Source organism: Poecilia reticulata, chromosome 13 (genome assembly GCF_904066995.2).
Source record: "Poecilia reticulata chromosome 13, P_reticulata-male-v2, whole genome shotgun sequence".
NCBI lineage: Eukaryota > Metazoa > Chordata > Actinopteri > Cyprinodontiformes > Poeciliidae > Poecilia > Poecilia reticulata.
In genome coordinates this window covers 8,045,690-8,060,891 of record NC_088842.1, presented here as the reverse complement: position 1 = coordinate 8,060,891, position 15,202 = coordinate 8,045,690, and the positions used below count along the sequence as shown (strand labels likewise).

The 15,202-nt window shown below is 45.4% G+C and overlaps 1 protein-coding gene across 1 annotated transcript in view; it reads left to right on the top strand.

Moving 5' to 3' along the window:
- arhgap32a (Rho GTPase activating protein 32a) overlaps window positions 1-6,917 on the top strand; it is a 31,905-nt gene extending 24,988 nt beyond the window's left edge. Inside the window, exons 16-22 of the mRNA XM_008425004.3 lie at window positions 90-197; window positions 327-472; window positions 563-776; window positions 1,419-1,567; window positions 1,669-1,743; window positions 1,831-2,460; window positions 3,861-6,917. Of these exons, the coding sequence (XP_008423226.2) occupies window positions 90-197; window positions 327-472; window positions 563-776; window positions 1,419-1,567; window positions 1,669-1,743; window positions 1,831-2,460; window positions 3,861-6,037 (3,499 nt within the window). The 3' untranslated portion in view covers window positions 6,038-6,917. The remainder of the gene's footprint in view (window positions 1-89; window positions 198-326; window positions 473-562; window positions 777-1,418; window positions 1,568-1,668; window positions 1,744-1,830; window positions 2,461-3,860) is intronic.
- The last annotated feature ends 8,285 nt before the right edge of the window (window positions 6,918-15,202 follow it).

Below are 15,202 nucleotides of genomic sequence, written 5' to 3'. Positions count from 1 at the left end.
TCACCAACAGTTGTTCTGTTGCCTCAGAGGTTTGTTAGAGAGCAATAGCGAATGATCTCAAACACGAGGGTTTCTTTTTACATCCGCAGGACGCTGGAGCACCTCATGAGGCACCTTTCCCGCCTGGCCACCTTCAGCTCTGTCACCAACATGCACACTAAAAACCTGGCCATTGTCTGGGCGCCTAACCTCCTCAGGTGACCGTATCTCGGCCGCGCCGCAGTCGGAAATTTCACCGCTTCTTTTTGGCCGCTCCGCCGCAGCGAACTGGGGCACATCTCAGTGGTGCCGAGCGCTGAACTAGGTCGCGCTGTGCTCCGTTTCAGGTCCAGACAGATTGAGTCGGCCTGCTTTAGTGGCACGGCGGCCTTCATGGAGGTGCGGATCCAGTCGGTGGTGGTGGAGTTCATCCTCAACAACACGGAGTCCCTCTTCAGCACAAAGTTAAACTCGATTTTAAGAGAAAGCACTGGTAGGGATTTTTAAAGGATAAAGAAATGGAAAACAAAACACGTGTTTGTATCTGTGCTAATGTGTGTGAGTGTGTGTGTTTCAATCTTAGGTAACAACACCTTATCAAGACCAAAGTCTCTTATGGTTTGCTCCCCGTCCACAAAGCTGCTGTCTTTAGAGGAGGCCCAGGCTCGGACCCAAACGCAGCTCGGATCTCCAGCCACAACCCCCTGCCTCTCCCACAGCGACTACATCGAGGTCGGGGAGGGGCCCGAAGCTCTGCTGGGCAAATTTCACACCGTCATCGAACTGCCAATGGAGAGGTAGAGTTTAAAAAATCTCTTTAAATGCTAGTTCTCCTACTAGTAAGCTAGTAAGAGCTAGCTCCTCTGTTTTAGTTGTGTCCTTGCTTGATGAATCCAATAACTGAATGAACTGCTTAACTATCATGTCCCAATCTGTATTCTTGTCTCTGGTAAAACCTACCGCAGTCGAGGCCTACCAATAACAAGCTGTTAACATACCCTTACTAGCTATCTAGTTTTTTTTTTCATGGCGTACAAATGTATTGCCACTTGGCTGGATGACGTTTGTACATTTCTGTGGAGATTTAGGTCTTAAATTTCATTCATGACTGTCTTCAATTTGAAATCCTGTAACTTCACTGACATCAATGTAAATGTCATATAAACAGGTGCCTAAGGTAGCTAAAAAAAACCTAGCTAGCCAGCAGCTAGCTAGGCAAATTTATCACCACTTGGTTGGATGAAGCTAGTACATTTCTGTGGATAGGTCTTAAATTTGAGTCGGTGAAACCTGCAAAAACCCTTCGACTTCCTTGACTAAACAAAAATAAAAATGTTGCCTAAGCAACAGCCAGAACCAGTTTGTCCTTGATATTCTTGAGACTTCACAGCACACTTTCAGGGTCAAGCGTTAAATACGATTTGTTCTCTGTGTCGCAGTGGCAAGCGGCCTCTAGCGAAGTCGAAGAAGTCTCCTGTGGGGAACTGGCTGTCCTTTTTCCACCTGGGCAAGTCCCACTCTGTGTCCAAGCGTAAACTAAAGCGACACCCCAGTGAACCAAATGAGATAAAGAGCATAGCACTGCCAGGTCAGTTTGCTGTGGAGCCACAGCTTTTTTTTTTTTTCCTTTTTTTTTTTAGGATGTCTTGGAAGTTGTGTGATTTATCCGGAATAATTTTTTGCTTGCAGGTGGACGAGGAGATAGCGGCACACTGCGGTCCACTAAAAGTGAAGAATCTCTTACTTCTTTGCAAAATTTAGGAGGTAATCTTTCAGGAGATGATAAAAAGTTCTTCTACTGAGCTCTCAGCAGCTTACATATATATCAATTTTTATTTTTATGCAACCCAGGAGGGCCTCCGAGTTACCGTCCCCTCAGACCTCGTTCAACCAGCGAAGCAGTTTCTGCCGCCAGCAGGGACGACCTGCACAACTCCAGAAACAAAGATGACCGGCGCGCTCACCAGCTGAACGACAGTAAACGCAGCGCCGACCGAGGCCGTGCAGCTGTTTCCCCTCACTACTCGGAGGACGACCTTGACCTTTCCCCGCCGGCTGTGGGCATCTCGACCTTAGACTTCGACCCCATGTCTTTCCAGTGCAGCCAGACTCCCGCGATGCATCGCGGCAGCAGGCGGAAGAAGCAGGCGGGGTGCCCCAACGAATCCGAGCCCGTGTCCTCCCAGAACAACGTCGGCTGCTCGCGCTCTCCGGACGACAGCCCGGTTCTGTGCAAAAGTGGAAAAAAAGTCGCCTTGAAGCACCTCTCGCCCAAAGTGAGGAAGAAATCATTAAAAATGCTGGCAGATGTTCAGACTCCCGTGCCTTCTTCTTCTCCCAACGTGGACAAGTGCGAGGCTTCGGCAGCAGACGGGAAACAGCCGAGAGCGTTGTTCCAGCATAGCAGCCCCATCAACATGGCGAGTCAGGCGTCCGGCGTGACAGACCTCAGTCAGTCTGCCCAGAACCTCCCTGATCCAGGTTAGTTTCTCAGTATCCTAAATCTGTGCTGTGCCTTTCAGATCTATTCAAACCCTCTAAGCTTTTTCACATTTTCTACTGTTACAAACACAAAGTTTTAATACGTTTTAAATGTGTTTTTATCCGAGAAAAAAAAATTATTTTTCAAACTCTTTACATTTATTTTAGGGATGCACGATATATCGGCACTAACATCAGTATCGGCTAGGATATTAGTAATTTTGTCACATATTGGAAACTCTCAAATAAATGAAACAGAGCCAATATTAACAACCGATATTTATTTCCATCTTGCTGCTGTTTGTTCCTAGAGGGGTTAGGGAAGGAGGTCGGTCAGTGATAATGATGCAGCGCAGCATTGTGGGTAATTTAACTAAAACAAAGAAGCAGTGTTGAAGCCAGCAGTGCGGTCGTTTACTGAAGGTATTGAAAGAGTATCGAATTAAATATAATGCATATTATACCGGTAAATATCGGATATCGGTTTATTGGTGTAAATCCAGTTATTCTGTGAACACACACAAGACAGATCACAGATAAAGTTGTGGAAAAATTTAGAGTATGTAAGTTTCAAAATCCAAACTTTGACCGTGTTATAGAGCCTTGTTCATAGCATCATCTAAAGCATTGAAAGAGGACGGCACAAATGTCAGATCTGCAACAAACAAGGATTACATTATTCACAGAAGCACCCAAGAAGCCAATAGTGACACGGATGTCCACATCTAACGTGAGAGAATATGTTGACCTGGCGACTGAAGGAAGTTCCATTAAACGTTTGTCATGTAGGTTTTATAAAACTTCTTTGCAGCTGCAAAAGATTTGTGAAGGTTCCCCTTCCAGCAGGACAAAGACCTTATGCAAAGTGCAACCAGAACTACAATTGAATAGATCAGATCTAAAAATATTAATGTTAGAATGGCCCAATCAAAATCCATACCTAAATTCAACAGAGTGTCTTAGGCTGGACTTAAAAATTGCCTGACCTGTTTTACAAAAAAAGCACTAGCAACATTTAACCTTTGCACAGGAGGATATACCCTCAAAGACTTGCAGCTGGAATTGCAGTAAAAGTGCATACTTGTAAAATTATTTTAAAATATATTTGCCTTCAACTTTGTGTTGAACACAGAAAATCTATAACCCCCCACCCCACCAACAACACCAAGGTTGTTATTTTTGTTGCAGAACAAAATGTGAAAAGGTTTAAGAGGTCTCAGTAAATATGCAAGGCATGTTCTTTATTCCTTTTTATATCCGTATCTGTATAGTTAGTAAGCATGCAAATTTTAATGCACTCTAGTTTCTTATGAAAGCTTTTGTGTCTTGTCCCATCATGTCTTACCATAGCTTTGTTTGTCCTGTCATACTGTAGCGTTGTTTGTCTTATCCCTCCCCAGGAACAGATAGACTTATGAGTTCAGTCTCTGTTCTCCCTCCTCACCCTCCCTCGATGAGTGCTGCGCGCAAGTTGGCTTTGGCCCTGGCGGAATCTGCCCAGAAGGCCAGCAATGCGTCCCAAAGAAGAAGCCACGCACATGACTGCAGGCCACAGCGACCCTCCGTTCTTGACGTCAAAGTGCATCTTCAGGAGGGCCGCGGTCCTCACGCCGGCCCGGGCTCCCAGTGGCAAGCGGCTGCGGAGGCCCACCGCTGCCCTCACCCTGACCAGTTCTCGCCTTCGCATCTCTACCCGGAGCCGCTGCAGGTTGCCGACAGTCAGGAAAGCGTGTGCAATTTCACCCCTAACGTCAGCCCGCTCGGGTCGGGGAGTTTGGAGGAAGGCAGCGCTGAAGGGAGGGAGCACAGAGAGGAACGAGAGTCGGAGGTCAAACAGGAACATCATACTTACCAGAGTGTTGGAGTCTCGACGCCCTGCCAACCTATCGGCTCAGCAAGGAGCCCGCCAGCCTCTCCCGTGTACGCCAACATGGACTCTGTGGATGCCTTTAATTTCAGGTCCATCCTGGCAGAGTCTTCGATGCCTGCCTCTATCGAAGAGGTCTTCCCACGACAGTTCCAGACCTCTTCGGCCCATCCCTACAGCCCAGAGGACGACAGGCCTCCTGGCATGCTTGAGGATGTCTTCAGTAATCACCATCATCATCGTCATCATCATCATCAGCAGTACCATCACCGGCCGATTCATTCAGGTCGAACACCTACGCCTCACTACCCTCGGCCCGGCGCTCTGCCGCCACACCTCTCTGCGCATAAAGGCCTGTACAGGCAGTCGTCAGAGAGCCGCTACAGCTCTCTAGGTTTGAGACAACCGCTGTCACCTCAGTACAGGCGCTACCAGGGCGACTTCCAAAGGCAGCAGGGGCAATGGCAGAGCTCCGAGGACGGGGCAGGGAGAAACCCAGCCATCCGGCGGGCACACTCTTTTCATTCCCCACAGATCAGTCATTACGAGCTGGCGAACACAGAAATCCTGCCGATTGACTCCATGCTTTATGTGGAGCAGAAGCTGAGCCCTGAAGTGCCATATCCAGAGCGAATCCAGGCCGGCCTGAACCCTGGACGGACGCAGTTTGAGAACGTACACCCACAGCACCACTATGGCCCCTATTCCGACTCAAGTTCGGGAGATCCAAGACCTCATTATTTCATAGATCCCCGTCGACAAAGTGGCATCCATCGCCATCAGACCTACGCAGTCCACTCCACAAGGGAAGGTGATCAGTCGGATTACTACAACTACTCTCCACGCCACACCTCTCCCGTGAATAGGGAGCTTTACATAGAAAGCAGAGACACTGTGGTTTATGAGGCTCGAGATGCAGAGGTTTTTGAAAGGGTTGTGTATCAACCAGTTCAGCAAGAGAGACACAAAAGCACGTACCACTCCGTGTCTCCCTGTGAGGCCCCAGACTCACCAAGGGACATAATGCACACAAGGAGTAAGTCAGACCCCGGAAACGCCAACCTCCTCTCGGCCCACAGCATGGACAGCCAAACAGCCGCAGCCACATCACCAACCACCCCAAGAATAAGGCCTCAGCAAGAATACCCCGAGGCGTCCAGGCAAAACTATGGTCAACGGTCTGGCGCAGAATTTGGTCCGATGAGACGGATTCATATCAAAGAGGGCTACTCGAGGCAGCCACTCCTCCGCAAAGTCCCCTCGTTGCCAGAACGAGGCTGCCCCAACCTGAAAAGCATCGAGCACACTCGCCGATGCCAAACGAGAGGCTTTGAACAGAATCCATCAGTGCTGGCTGGCGCTGCGAAACCCAGCATCCTGAGAAGACCGGTGCGCTCGCAGAGCACCAGAGAACATCGTCACTACTATCATTACCACTCCAAATCTCCCCTGGATCCCGAACATCTGGAACCCTTCCCTGCTCACCTCAGCAGACGGACTCAGAGCACTAAAGTCAAGCCCACACAGTACGACCACATGGAGGGGTATTACGCCGTGCCAAGATCGAAATCCACCAGATCCAGCAAAGCAGCCGCTGGATATTTACCTGGCCAGAGCTGCATGTCTCCACATGGACAGAGACTCCTGTCCAAGGTCCTGGGTCACGAGGCTTTTTATCACCCCGCTCTTAGATCAGAAGCTGGGGTCTAAGAGTGATCTTAAACCACTGCTTTTATATCTGATTCCATGTTGGGGCCAAAGGACACCTGCACTTTATCCTCAGCCAGACCAACAGACCGCTTTTTGTTTTTAACCTTTACGAGCTGCTAAAAGAAGTGTGAAGCGAGGCTGACGGTGAGGACTGTGCTGTTGGTACTTTTTTGTTACATTAGCTTCCAGAAAAATTTAACGGGAACAAACTGATTGTTTTAACATTTAACATTTGGAAATAGGTGTAAGAAGCATGTTTGAGGAAAAAAAAAGTATATATGTTTCGACTACATAACAAGGGATAACAAGGTAAATTCATGTGATTTAATAACATGATTTTTAAGGAATGTGTACAAAATAACTTTTTAAAAAATGTAATATACTTACAGATGTGGACAAATATATTGGTACCCCTGATAAAGATGTGGAAAAAAACTAGAAAATAAATATCGATTTTATTGCAGAAGCATAATATTACTCCACAATGCTAACCTTTAATTAGGCCACATACACAATGTTCAAAGAAATCATGGTTGAGAGGGTGACGACACAGCAGAACACTTTGAATTTCTTGATCCCAATATACGTAGACTGTTCTACACAAGAGCACATCAGAGAAAAGACACATCAAAGACAGACGATTACGTTTCCACAAAATCCCATTGATTTCCTAATTTTTCGAAACGCATTTTATTAATAAACCAGCAAACTTTGTTTGAAAAGGAAACATTGCAAGAGCATCTTAAAGAACTGCAGCAAGGAAAAAGCTTATTTATGTACGTATGTGGAGTTGCCTAAATTTTACTTGGACTTTAACTGAAGCTAGCCTAGCTTGTTTCATGCATGGCTAACATGAAATAAGCGAGGCTAGCTTGTTTTAGCTTGTTTTAAAAACAAGCTACGTTAGCTTGTTTCATGCTAGCCAACAAATAAGGTAGGCTAGCATGAAAGAAAGCATGAACAAAATAGAAATAAACTGACCTTGAGACAAACAAAAGACAAATAGGAAGCAATGTACATCTGTGAAAACTACTGTGATACTTTTAAAACAATAAATTCTCAAAACTATTGAGTACATATGAAGAATACTCAAAATTTCTCTAAAAAATTCAGCTTGATTATATTCTGCTGCCGTAAAAAGAGAATTTTATTTTAAGGCTTTAAATCACCTTTAGCAGGGGGTACCAATACGTTTGGCCGGCACTGTATAGGAGTAACACACGTCTAACATGTGGCCAACGTACTGTATATTTTTTTTGTTTTCTATCCAACAGTCTGTTCAGACTTCAACAAGCACTTTTCAGGATAACTGTGTATGAAACACATTGTCTTAACATGGTATAGATGGAGACATAAAGCTTATATTTTTTCTGTAAGAAACAGCTTGCTCAGAGTCATTGTTTAATGCTAAATGGCACTTTTCGGGGGGCAAAAATTGAAAGATAACCTCACGGTTTCTAACTCTTCAGGGGTCGCTCACACAAGCTCTTCTTGTTTAATGCTATCTAAAAGCAGTGGGTGCTGTATGATTTCTGTTCAAGTCAAAGCTACCGTGGCTAAATATGCTGGATTTAAGGCAAGTCAGCTCATGCTCTTAGATATATATATATATAAAAAAGTGTATTTTTTATGGCATTGTGATTTTGTCATAAAATTAAGAAAAAAAATCCTTCCTCTTTACAAACTTTTAACAATGTGGTGTTTTACATGGAAACATGTTTTATTCATTTTGTCATAAGTTTTACTCAAGATGCTATATCAATTTAAAACATGTAAATGAGGACGTTCTGTTAAAACATGTTACAATGAGTTATTTTAGTGACAAATAAAAAAAAATAAAGTTATATTGTCAGTTAAAAGAGTTGGTTGAATTTGTTTAATATGTGCTTGAAGTTATTTCAAAGTAGATTGGTAAGACCTATGAATACTCAGCGTCCTGGTAAAGCTTTTGAACACCGTCAAAGTATCACGATATCAGTCAATATTGATAATTATTGATTCATTTTGGTTTTTTTTGTTTTAAATATCTGAAATTCTACCAACCTTTCCTGCTTTATCCACAGTCTTCCCTACATGGCGTTTTTATTTTTTATTATGTTTAAGCAGTTATGAGGTACGGTGAGTCAAGAAACTCAACAAGTTGTTGCTAAGTAACCAAAGAGTGAGTTAGTTGATGTGACCTAACTTGCTTAGCTGGCTGTTAGAGGTTGAGCAGCTAAAACCTTTCCTCTGCCTACATCCCCCAGAATGCCGTGCAATTCTTAATGACCACGTAACTATCACGATATATGTTGTTATTGATTTATTCTCCAAGCCTAATTTTGCTTATTTTTGTCTTATTCTTTTCTTTAGGCCAAGTGTTTTTAGCTTTTAGGCTTACTTGTTTCATTCTTGTAAGTATTTTATTACCAACCTACGAAGGAGAGGTGATAATTAGCCTTTATGCTAAATGTGGCACACTAAAATACTCCACACATTTATTCTTTGTATATGTGTGCATTTTTACATTAATTAAAAGTATTGTGTGACACATAAATTAGTATATCTTTACATAATGCCACATGTAAACAAAACAGTAGAGTAACGAGTCAATGCACATATCACATAAATAAAAAAAATGTTAATGCTGCACCAGAAAAATGCTACGTTGACATGTTTATAACTGAAACAACATCAATACAGCACCAAACATATCAAGTGAGATAGGCAGTCCTTGCTTTGAGCGTCTTTTGTTGGCTTCCTCTGCCAAAACCTCAGGGCCTGCTTAGACTTTTTACCTTTTTTCACAAAACATTTTGACTTGTCAGAGGCTGAAAAGCCCAAGTGCAATGAGGTAAGTGCCTTTTAGTGCTCTGCTGTGGAGTTGAAACCACGCTCCTGGGGAGGAGTGATGAAAGCAAGGCTGGAAAATCCTGAGTTTCTTCTTCTTGTTATATTCCCAACAAGCGAAAATCATAATTCTGTTTATGTTTCATTTTCAGTTTTCGAATATGTCAGAAAACACCGTCAGTAAAAAATTAATTGCAAAAATGTTTAATGTAAGCTTTGAACTGGAAAAAAAAAACAAACGACATGAAGCTTTAGCTGCTTCCTTTTATAGTAAACAGCTAAATAAATAAATTAGGACATGTCAGGTGTTTTTTTATTTTGCATTGCGGCTTATACTTATTTACCGTCTTGTGGCCTGTAGCTATTATTAAGCAATCTTTTGACATCAAATATCATCCAATATCCAATATCATAACTTTACAAAAAATTGTGATGAAAGTGAAAAGGAAGAAATGTTCCTATTTTGGAAAGGGGATATACAATGACATTAACTACTAAACAAAGCAGAGAAGATGTAACCTTTGAGGTGATGTGATCGTGATCTTTGGGTGTTTGTGTTTTGATTCTATTTAGGCCATTTCAGTGTCCTTATCTGTATATCAGTTCCTTTATTTCTTCAGAGTTTCTTGGTTCATAACAAAATTAGATTTAGTTATCTCAGTACTGTGTTAATCTTTTGTTTGCTGGTAGTTATTTCTAATATACGTCATTTTTATTACAGCTGAAGGTAAAATAGTAGTTACTCGATTGTGCTACAAAATTCCACTTTTTGCCTAGGAAAAACATATCCCTCTTTAACATACCAGCTCTCCGTTCTATATTTTTGTTTTAGTCGACATATAGAAATCCAAATATGTAAATGTTATTGATGACATTATAAACTTGAAGATATCTGAGCTGAACAAAATATGGCACTTTTGAAATTGTGTAAAAGCAATTTAATTATGTTTCTTTTAATATTTTGTGGAAATAAAGACATATCACACTTGATTTAGTCAAGATTATCTACAAAAAATGACCACATAAACTGCAACTTATGTGCCATTAGTCACCATCAAATTCTTTGTTTTAAAATTTTAACCCCTGTATCTGTAATCTAACCTTAATCAACCCACATCGGAATTACTCTATGTTTGACCATTCTATGAAAAATGTTAACTTTTTGAATTGTTGTCTCAAATTATTTGGATGTATATAATTTATTTCAGACCCAAAAGTAAAAAAAACCAACAACAACGACAACAACAAAAAACAATAAATAATTCTAGAAGAAGAACATTGACTGAATGAATGACAGATTTTGACCTGCAGTTTGGAAACCGCTCACCAGGTGGCACTGTAACACTGCAGAGACGTCTCCCAGCCCCCCCACTGCTTTCAAAGGAAATCACAGGCTTTCATTTGCCTTTCAAGCATCCCATATCCTCTCAGATAGGATGCAGACGAGCCAGACTATCTCTATGGTTTTTAAATATTATTGTAAAACCCACAGGGTGTAGTGCCAACACTACAACGCCTGTTTTGTTGTGATGGATCCTACGAACCCCGGGTTCCAAAGCTCCCTCTGCCGACAACGACTCGAGGCTCTGGAAGTGAATGTGATTTGTCATTTCTCACGTACCGCGCAACTTTTAAGCCACTGAAGGACTTTTCAGTTACGGTTTAAAGAGCATCGAGTGGCTGGAGGATAATCAGAGGGAATCGACCAAGGTTGTCCGAGGCGCCCAGGGAATTGCTGCTTTGTTAGAAATTATTAAAGTGTTCCCCCCTAGATCAAAACAGTCTCCCATTCACAGCTGACTGAAAGGCTCGGTCTGTGGGCAAAAACCCATTAAGAGAGGCTGCGGACTCAAAGCAATGTCTTCTGGCAGCTCTTGCATTGCTCCTGGAGCAGTGAGCCATTGTTTATTCATCGCTACATTGGCATTCAAAGTGCATCCTCACTGTTCCTCTCTCATAACCAACAAGTTGCAATTTTTATGCATGTGAAGGTTGAAGGCAAATTATTTATGGGAGACCGGACCTACGGAAAAGTAAAAGGGAGGGCCTCTCTTGCTAAAAAAGGAAAAAAAAAAAAAGAAAAAAAAAAAAGCGGTTTACGTTGAGAGAAATCCTTTTCCATATGGGCTATTGAATTCGCCGGATCACGGAGAAAATATGCATGTATTATTCAGTTTTTCAGAAAAAGAGAATTGTTGCCCTGCCAGACCGTTTTCTGCTTTTTTTTTTTTTTTTTGACATTGTGGTGCATTTGAGACACGCCACTTATCAGGATCAGGTTAAAGTCTCATTTTTCTAGAGGGCGGCGAATAAAACAAGTAGGTTTTCAAACTCCAGTGAAGATTTCCAAACGGGGGAACAATCCAAACTCAAATAACTTTAAGGCGACTTAGAGAAAAGGGGAGAGGAATTGTCTGGTTTCGCGCAAGATGCGGGAAGCGGGGATGTGCGCGGTGCCAAAACGAGAGCAGGTGCAAGGTGAAAGAACCGCGGCCTCTTTCACGGGACGGGAAATCTGCTGCCCTCCACGTACGCAGAGATAACTCCTTAGGGTTGGACAAAATTGAACATTATGACTCCTTAAATTCAGGAGGAACAATTTACAACCCTTAATGGCTCTGACTTTGACTGCGGTCTGCAGATCTGTTAGTGTTGTAGCACAGCGGTGACTGTGTTGCTCTGGTTCACGGCACTTTAGTGGCTCCATAAAGTACAATTTTTGGTTGTTCATTACAGTGTAATGTTCCATTGCAAAACATTATTGGAACTTTATGAATGTAGACTCTCTCTCATTGTTGCTGCGATGGGTCTTGACGAAGAAGTGCTGAGGCATATTTAAGCGTTAAAGTGAAGCGGTGAGGAGGCAGCTCCTGTTGAAAAGACAATAATAATAAAACGAGTTTATTTTTGGAATTCATATCAGCGTGCAGTGACTTGCAGAATCGTTAATGGCCCTTTGAGTTTGTCATTTTACAAAACAAATGTTGATGCATTTTATTGGGTTTTTATGAGGAGCTAAAATTAAATAAGGGGAAAACTTGGACTTTTATTCATATATTTTGTTACAAAAAAAAACAATGCTGAAAACCATCTGGTCTGACTCACACACACACACGCACACACACACACACACACACACGCACACAACTAACCAACATCACCATAAACACAGCTGCCCCCGCTGTGAAACACGGAGGTGGCAGCATTATGCTCTGGAGGTGTTGTTATGCTGACGAGACGCTGATTAGAGTTGACTGGAAAACAACACTAGACAGTGTTATGATCTGTGTTGTTCAGTATAGTTTATTTTGAGATTTTCTGTGTTTAGTCCTGTTTCCCTGCGAGTCTCTGTCCTGTCTTCCCCGTTGATTGATCCCAGCTGTGTCTCGTTCCTGTGATTACCCTCCCAGTGTATTTAATCTCACCTGTGTTCTGTGTTCCTCGTCGGATCCTTGTCGTCGTTGTCGTTGTTCCCTGTCGTTGTAGTGTCTATCGTCATACGTCAGTTAGCCGTTCAGTAGAACTGGGAAGTCCTGAGTCGGTTTAACCATAGAAGTCGTCTTAGTAGAACTGTCTAGTCCTAAGTCGGCGTGAGCTCCTGTGATCCGGTCCCGCATCAGTTGCTACCGGTAGTTAGCCGTGTGCTAGTTCTCCTGCCGTGCTGCCTGTGTTTTGGACTGTCTTGATCACTATCATTAAATTCATCATCATTTTCATCTATAACCTGGGCCTCAGCGTTTCTCTCCTCACCACCAACCACACCAAACCATGACAGAAGGATCCGACCACAAACGGTGAGGAGACGCTACCATTCAACATGGACCCATTTACCACCCCCACAGCTCCATACCCATTCCTCAAATCTAAGGACATTCACAACATTGAGTTCGAGGAGGATTTTTTTTACTTGTTCAGTATGTTTGCGGAGGATCCGCTCATGCTGGACCTGGTGGGGGAGCTTCACGAGGAATTCCTGGAAAGAAGACTCGCCTCAACGGTTCCAGCTCCTCCACTGTTCCAGTACACTCCAACCCCCACTACTTACCCATCACCACCGACAATTCCAGTTTCCGCTCCAGCCGCCACCCACTACCCGACTCCAGTCGCCACAGTTCCCCTTGCCGTGGGGTTCCAGGTAGCCAGGCTGGCGCCTGGTCGGCAAGCGGCACACCTAGTGGCGTGGCCCCTGCCTCCAGAGTTTCCTGCGGTCGCTGCTGACGGGCAGCCGCCCAAGCCTCCAGAGTTTCCTGCGATCGCTGCTGACGAGCAGCCGCCCGAGCCTCCAGAGTTTCCTGCGATCGCTGCTGACGAGCAGCCGCCCGAGCCTCCAGAGTTTCCTGCGATCGCTGCTGACGAGCAGCCGCCCGAGCCTCCAGAGTTTCCTGCGATCGCTGCTGACGAGCAGCCGCCCGAGCCTCCAGAGTTTCCTGCGGTCGCTGCTGACGAGCAGCCGCCCGAGCCTCCAGAGTTTCCTGCGGTCGCTGCTGACGAGCAGCCGCCCGAGCCTCCAGAGTTTCCTGCGGTCGCTGCTGACGAGCAGCCGCCCGAGCCTCCAGAGTTTCCTGCGGTCGCTGCTGACGAGCAGCCGCCCGAGCCTCCAGAGTTTCCTGCGGTCGCTGCTGACGAGCAGCCGCCCGAGCCTCCAGAGTCCCCAAGTGTCCCTCCAGAGTCCCCAAGTGTCCCTCCAGAGTCCCCAAGTGTCCCTCCAGAGTCCCCAAGTGTCCCTCCAGAGTCCCCAAGTGTCCCTCCAGAGTCTCCAGCTCCCGCAGCAGCCGACGCTCCGCCCGAGCCCCAGTCTCCAGCGCCCGCAGCAGCCGGCGCTCCGCCCGAGCCCCAGTCTCCAGCGCCCGCAGCAGCCGGCGCTCCGCCCGGCCCGCCGCGGCTCAGGCTCCGCCTCCTGCGTCGCCGCCCACCGCGGCTCAAGCTCCGCCTCCTGCGTCGCCGCCCACCGCGGCTCAAGCTCCGCCTCCTGCGTCGCCGCCCGCCGCGGCTCAAGCTCCGCCTCCTGCGTCGCCGCCCGCCGCGGCTCAAGCTCCGCCTCCTGCGTCGCCGCCCGCCGCGGCTCAAGCTCCGCCTCCTGCGTCGCCGCCCGCCGCGGCTCAAGCTCCGCCTCCTGCGTCGCCGCCCGCCGCGGCTCAAGCTCCGCCTCCTGCGTCGCCGCCCGCCGCGGCTCAAGCTCCGCCTCCTGCGTCGCCGCCCGCCGCGGCTCAAGCTCCGCTTCCTGCGTCGCCGCCCGCCGGACCTTCCACAAGAGGTCTGCCTCCTGTGCCGTGGTCGGCCCCGGACTGTTTTCCGTGTTTGAGTTCTCGATTGGATTTAGTTTTGTTTTCTGGACTCTTGCCCTCCTGCCGTCGCCCCTCCGCCCACCCTGTTGGGTCGTTTTGTTTTGGTCTTTTCCTTTTGGGCATCTGGTAGCTGCCCTTGAGGGGAGGGTACTGTTATGATCTGTGTTGTTCAGTATAGTTTATTTTGAGATTTTCTGTGTTTAGTCCTGTTTCCCTGAGTCTCTGTCCTGTCTTCCCCGTTGATTGATCCCAGCTGTGTCTCGTTCCTGTGATTACCCTCCCAGTGTATTTAATCTCACCTGTGTTCTGTGTTCCTCGTCGGATCCTTGTCGTCTTGTCGTCGTTGTCGTTGTTCCCTGTCGTTGTAGTGTCTATCGTCATACGTCAGTTAGCCGTTCAGTAGAACTGTGAAGTCCTGAGTCGGTTAACCATAGAAGTCGTCTTAGTAGAACTGTCTAGTCCTAAGTCGGCGTGAGCTCCTGTGATCCGGTCCCGCATCAGTTGCTACCGGTAGTTAGCCGTGTGCTAGTTCTCCTGCCGTGCTGCCTGTGTTTTGGACTGTCTTGATCACTATCATTAAATTCATCATCATTTTCATCTGTAACCTGGGTCTCAGCGTTTCTCTCCTCACCACCAACCACACCAAACCCTGACAGACAGTAGGCGAAACGTGACCGTCTCAGAATGGACCAGTCAAAGTTCGGACCTAAATCCAACTAAGAATCTGCAGGAAGAACTGAAAGTTTATGTCCACATAAGCCCTTCATCCAGATGTGACCAAAGAAGCTCCCCAGATGTCCAAATGCAAGTAAATGAATAGAAAAAATAAACTCTTGACTAAGAAAACGGCAAAAACACTTAAACTGCGACCTCTCAAGTGAAGAATAATCACAGAAAAAAAAAACTTTACCGAGACATTTCCACTTATTTTTGGAATTTGCAAAGGAGAATGTCAACATTACGGCTGTAATTTACCCAAGTTAGGACAGTTGGTTCTATTGTACTACAGAAACATTGTAGTACAATAAAGATGGTGAATCGTGTGACAAAA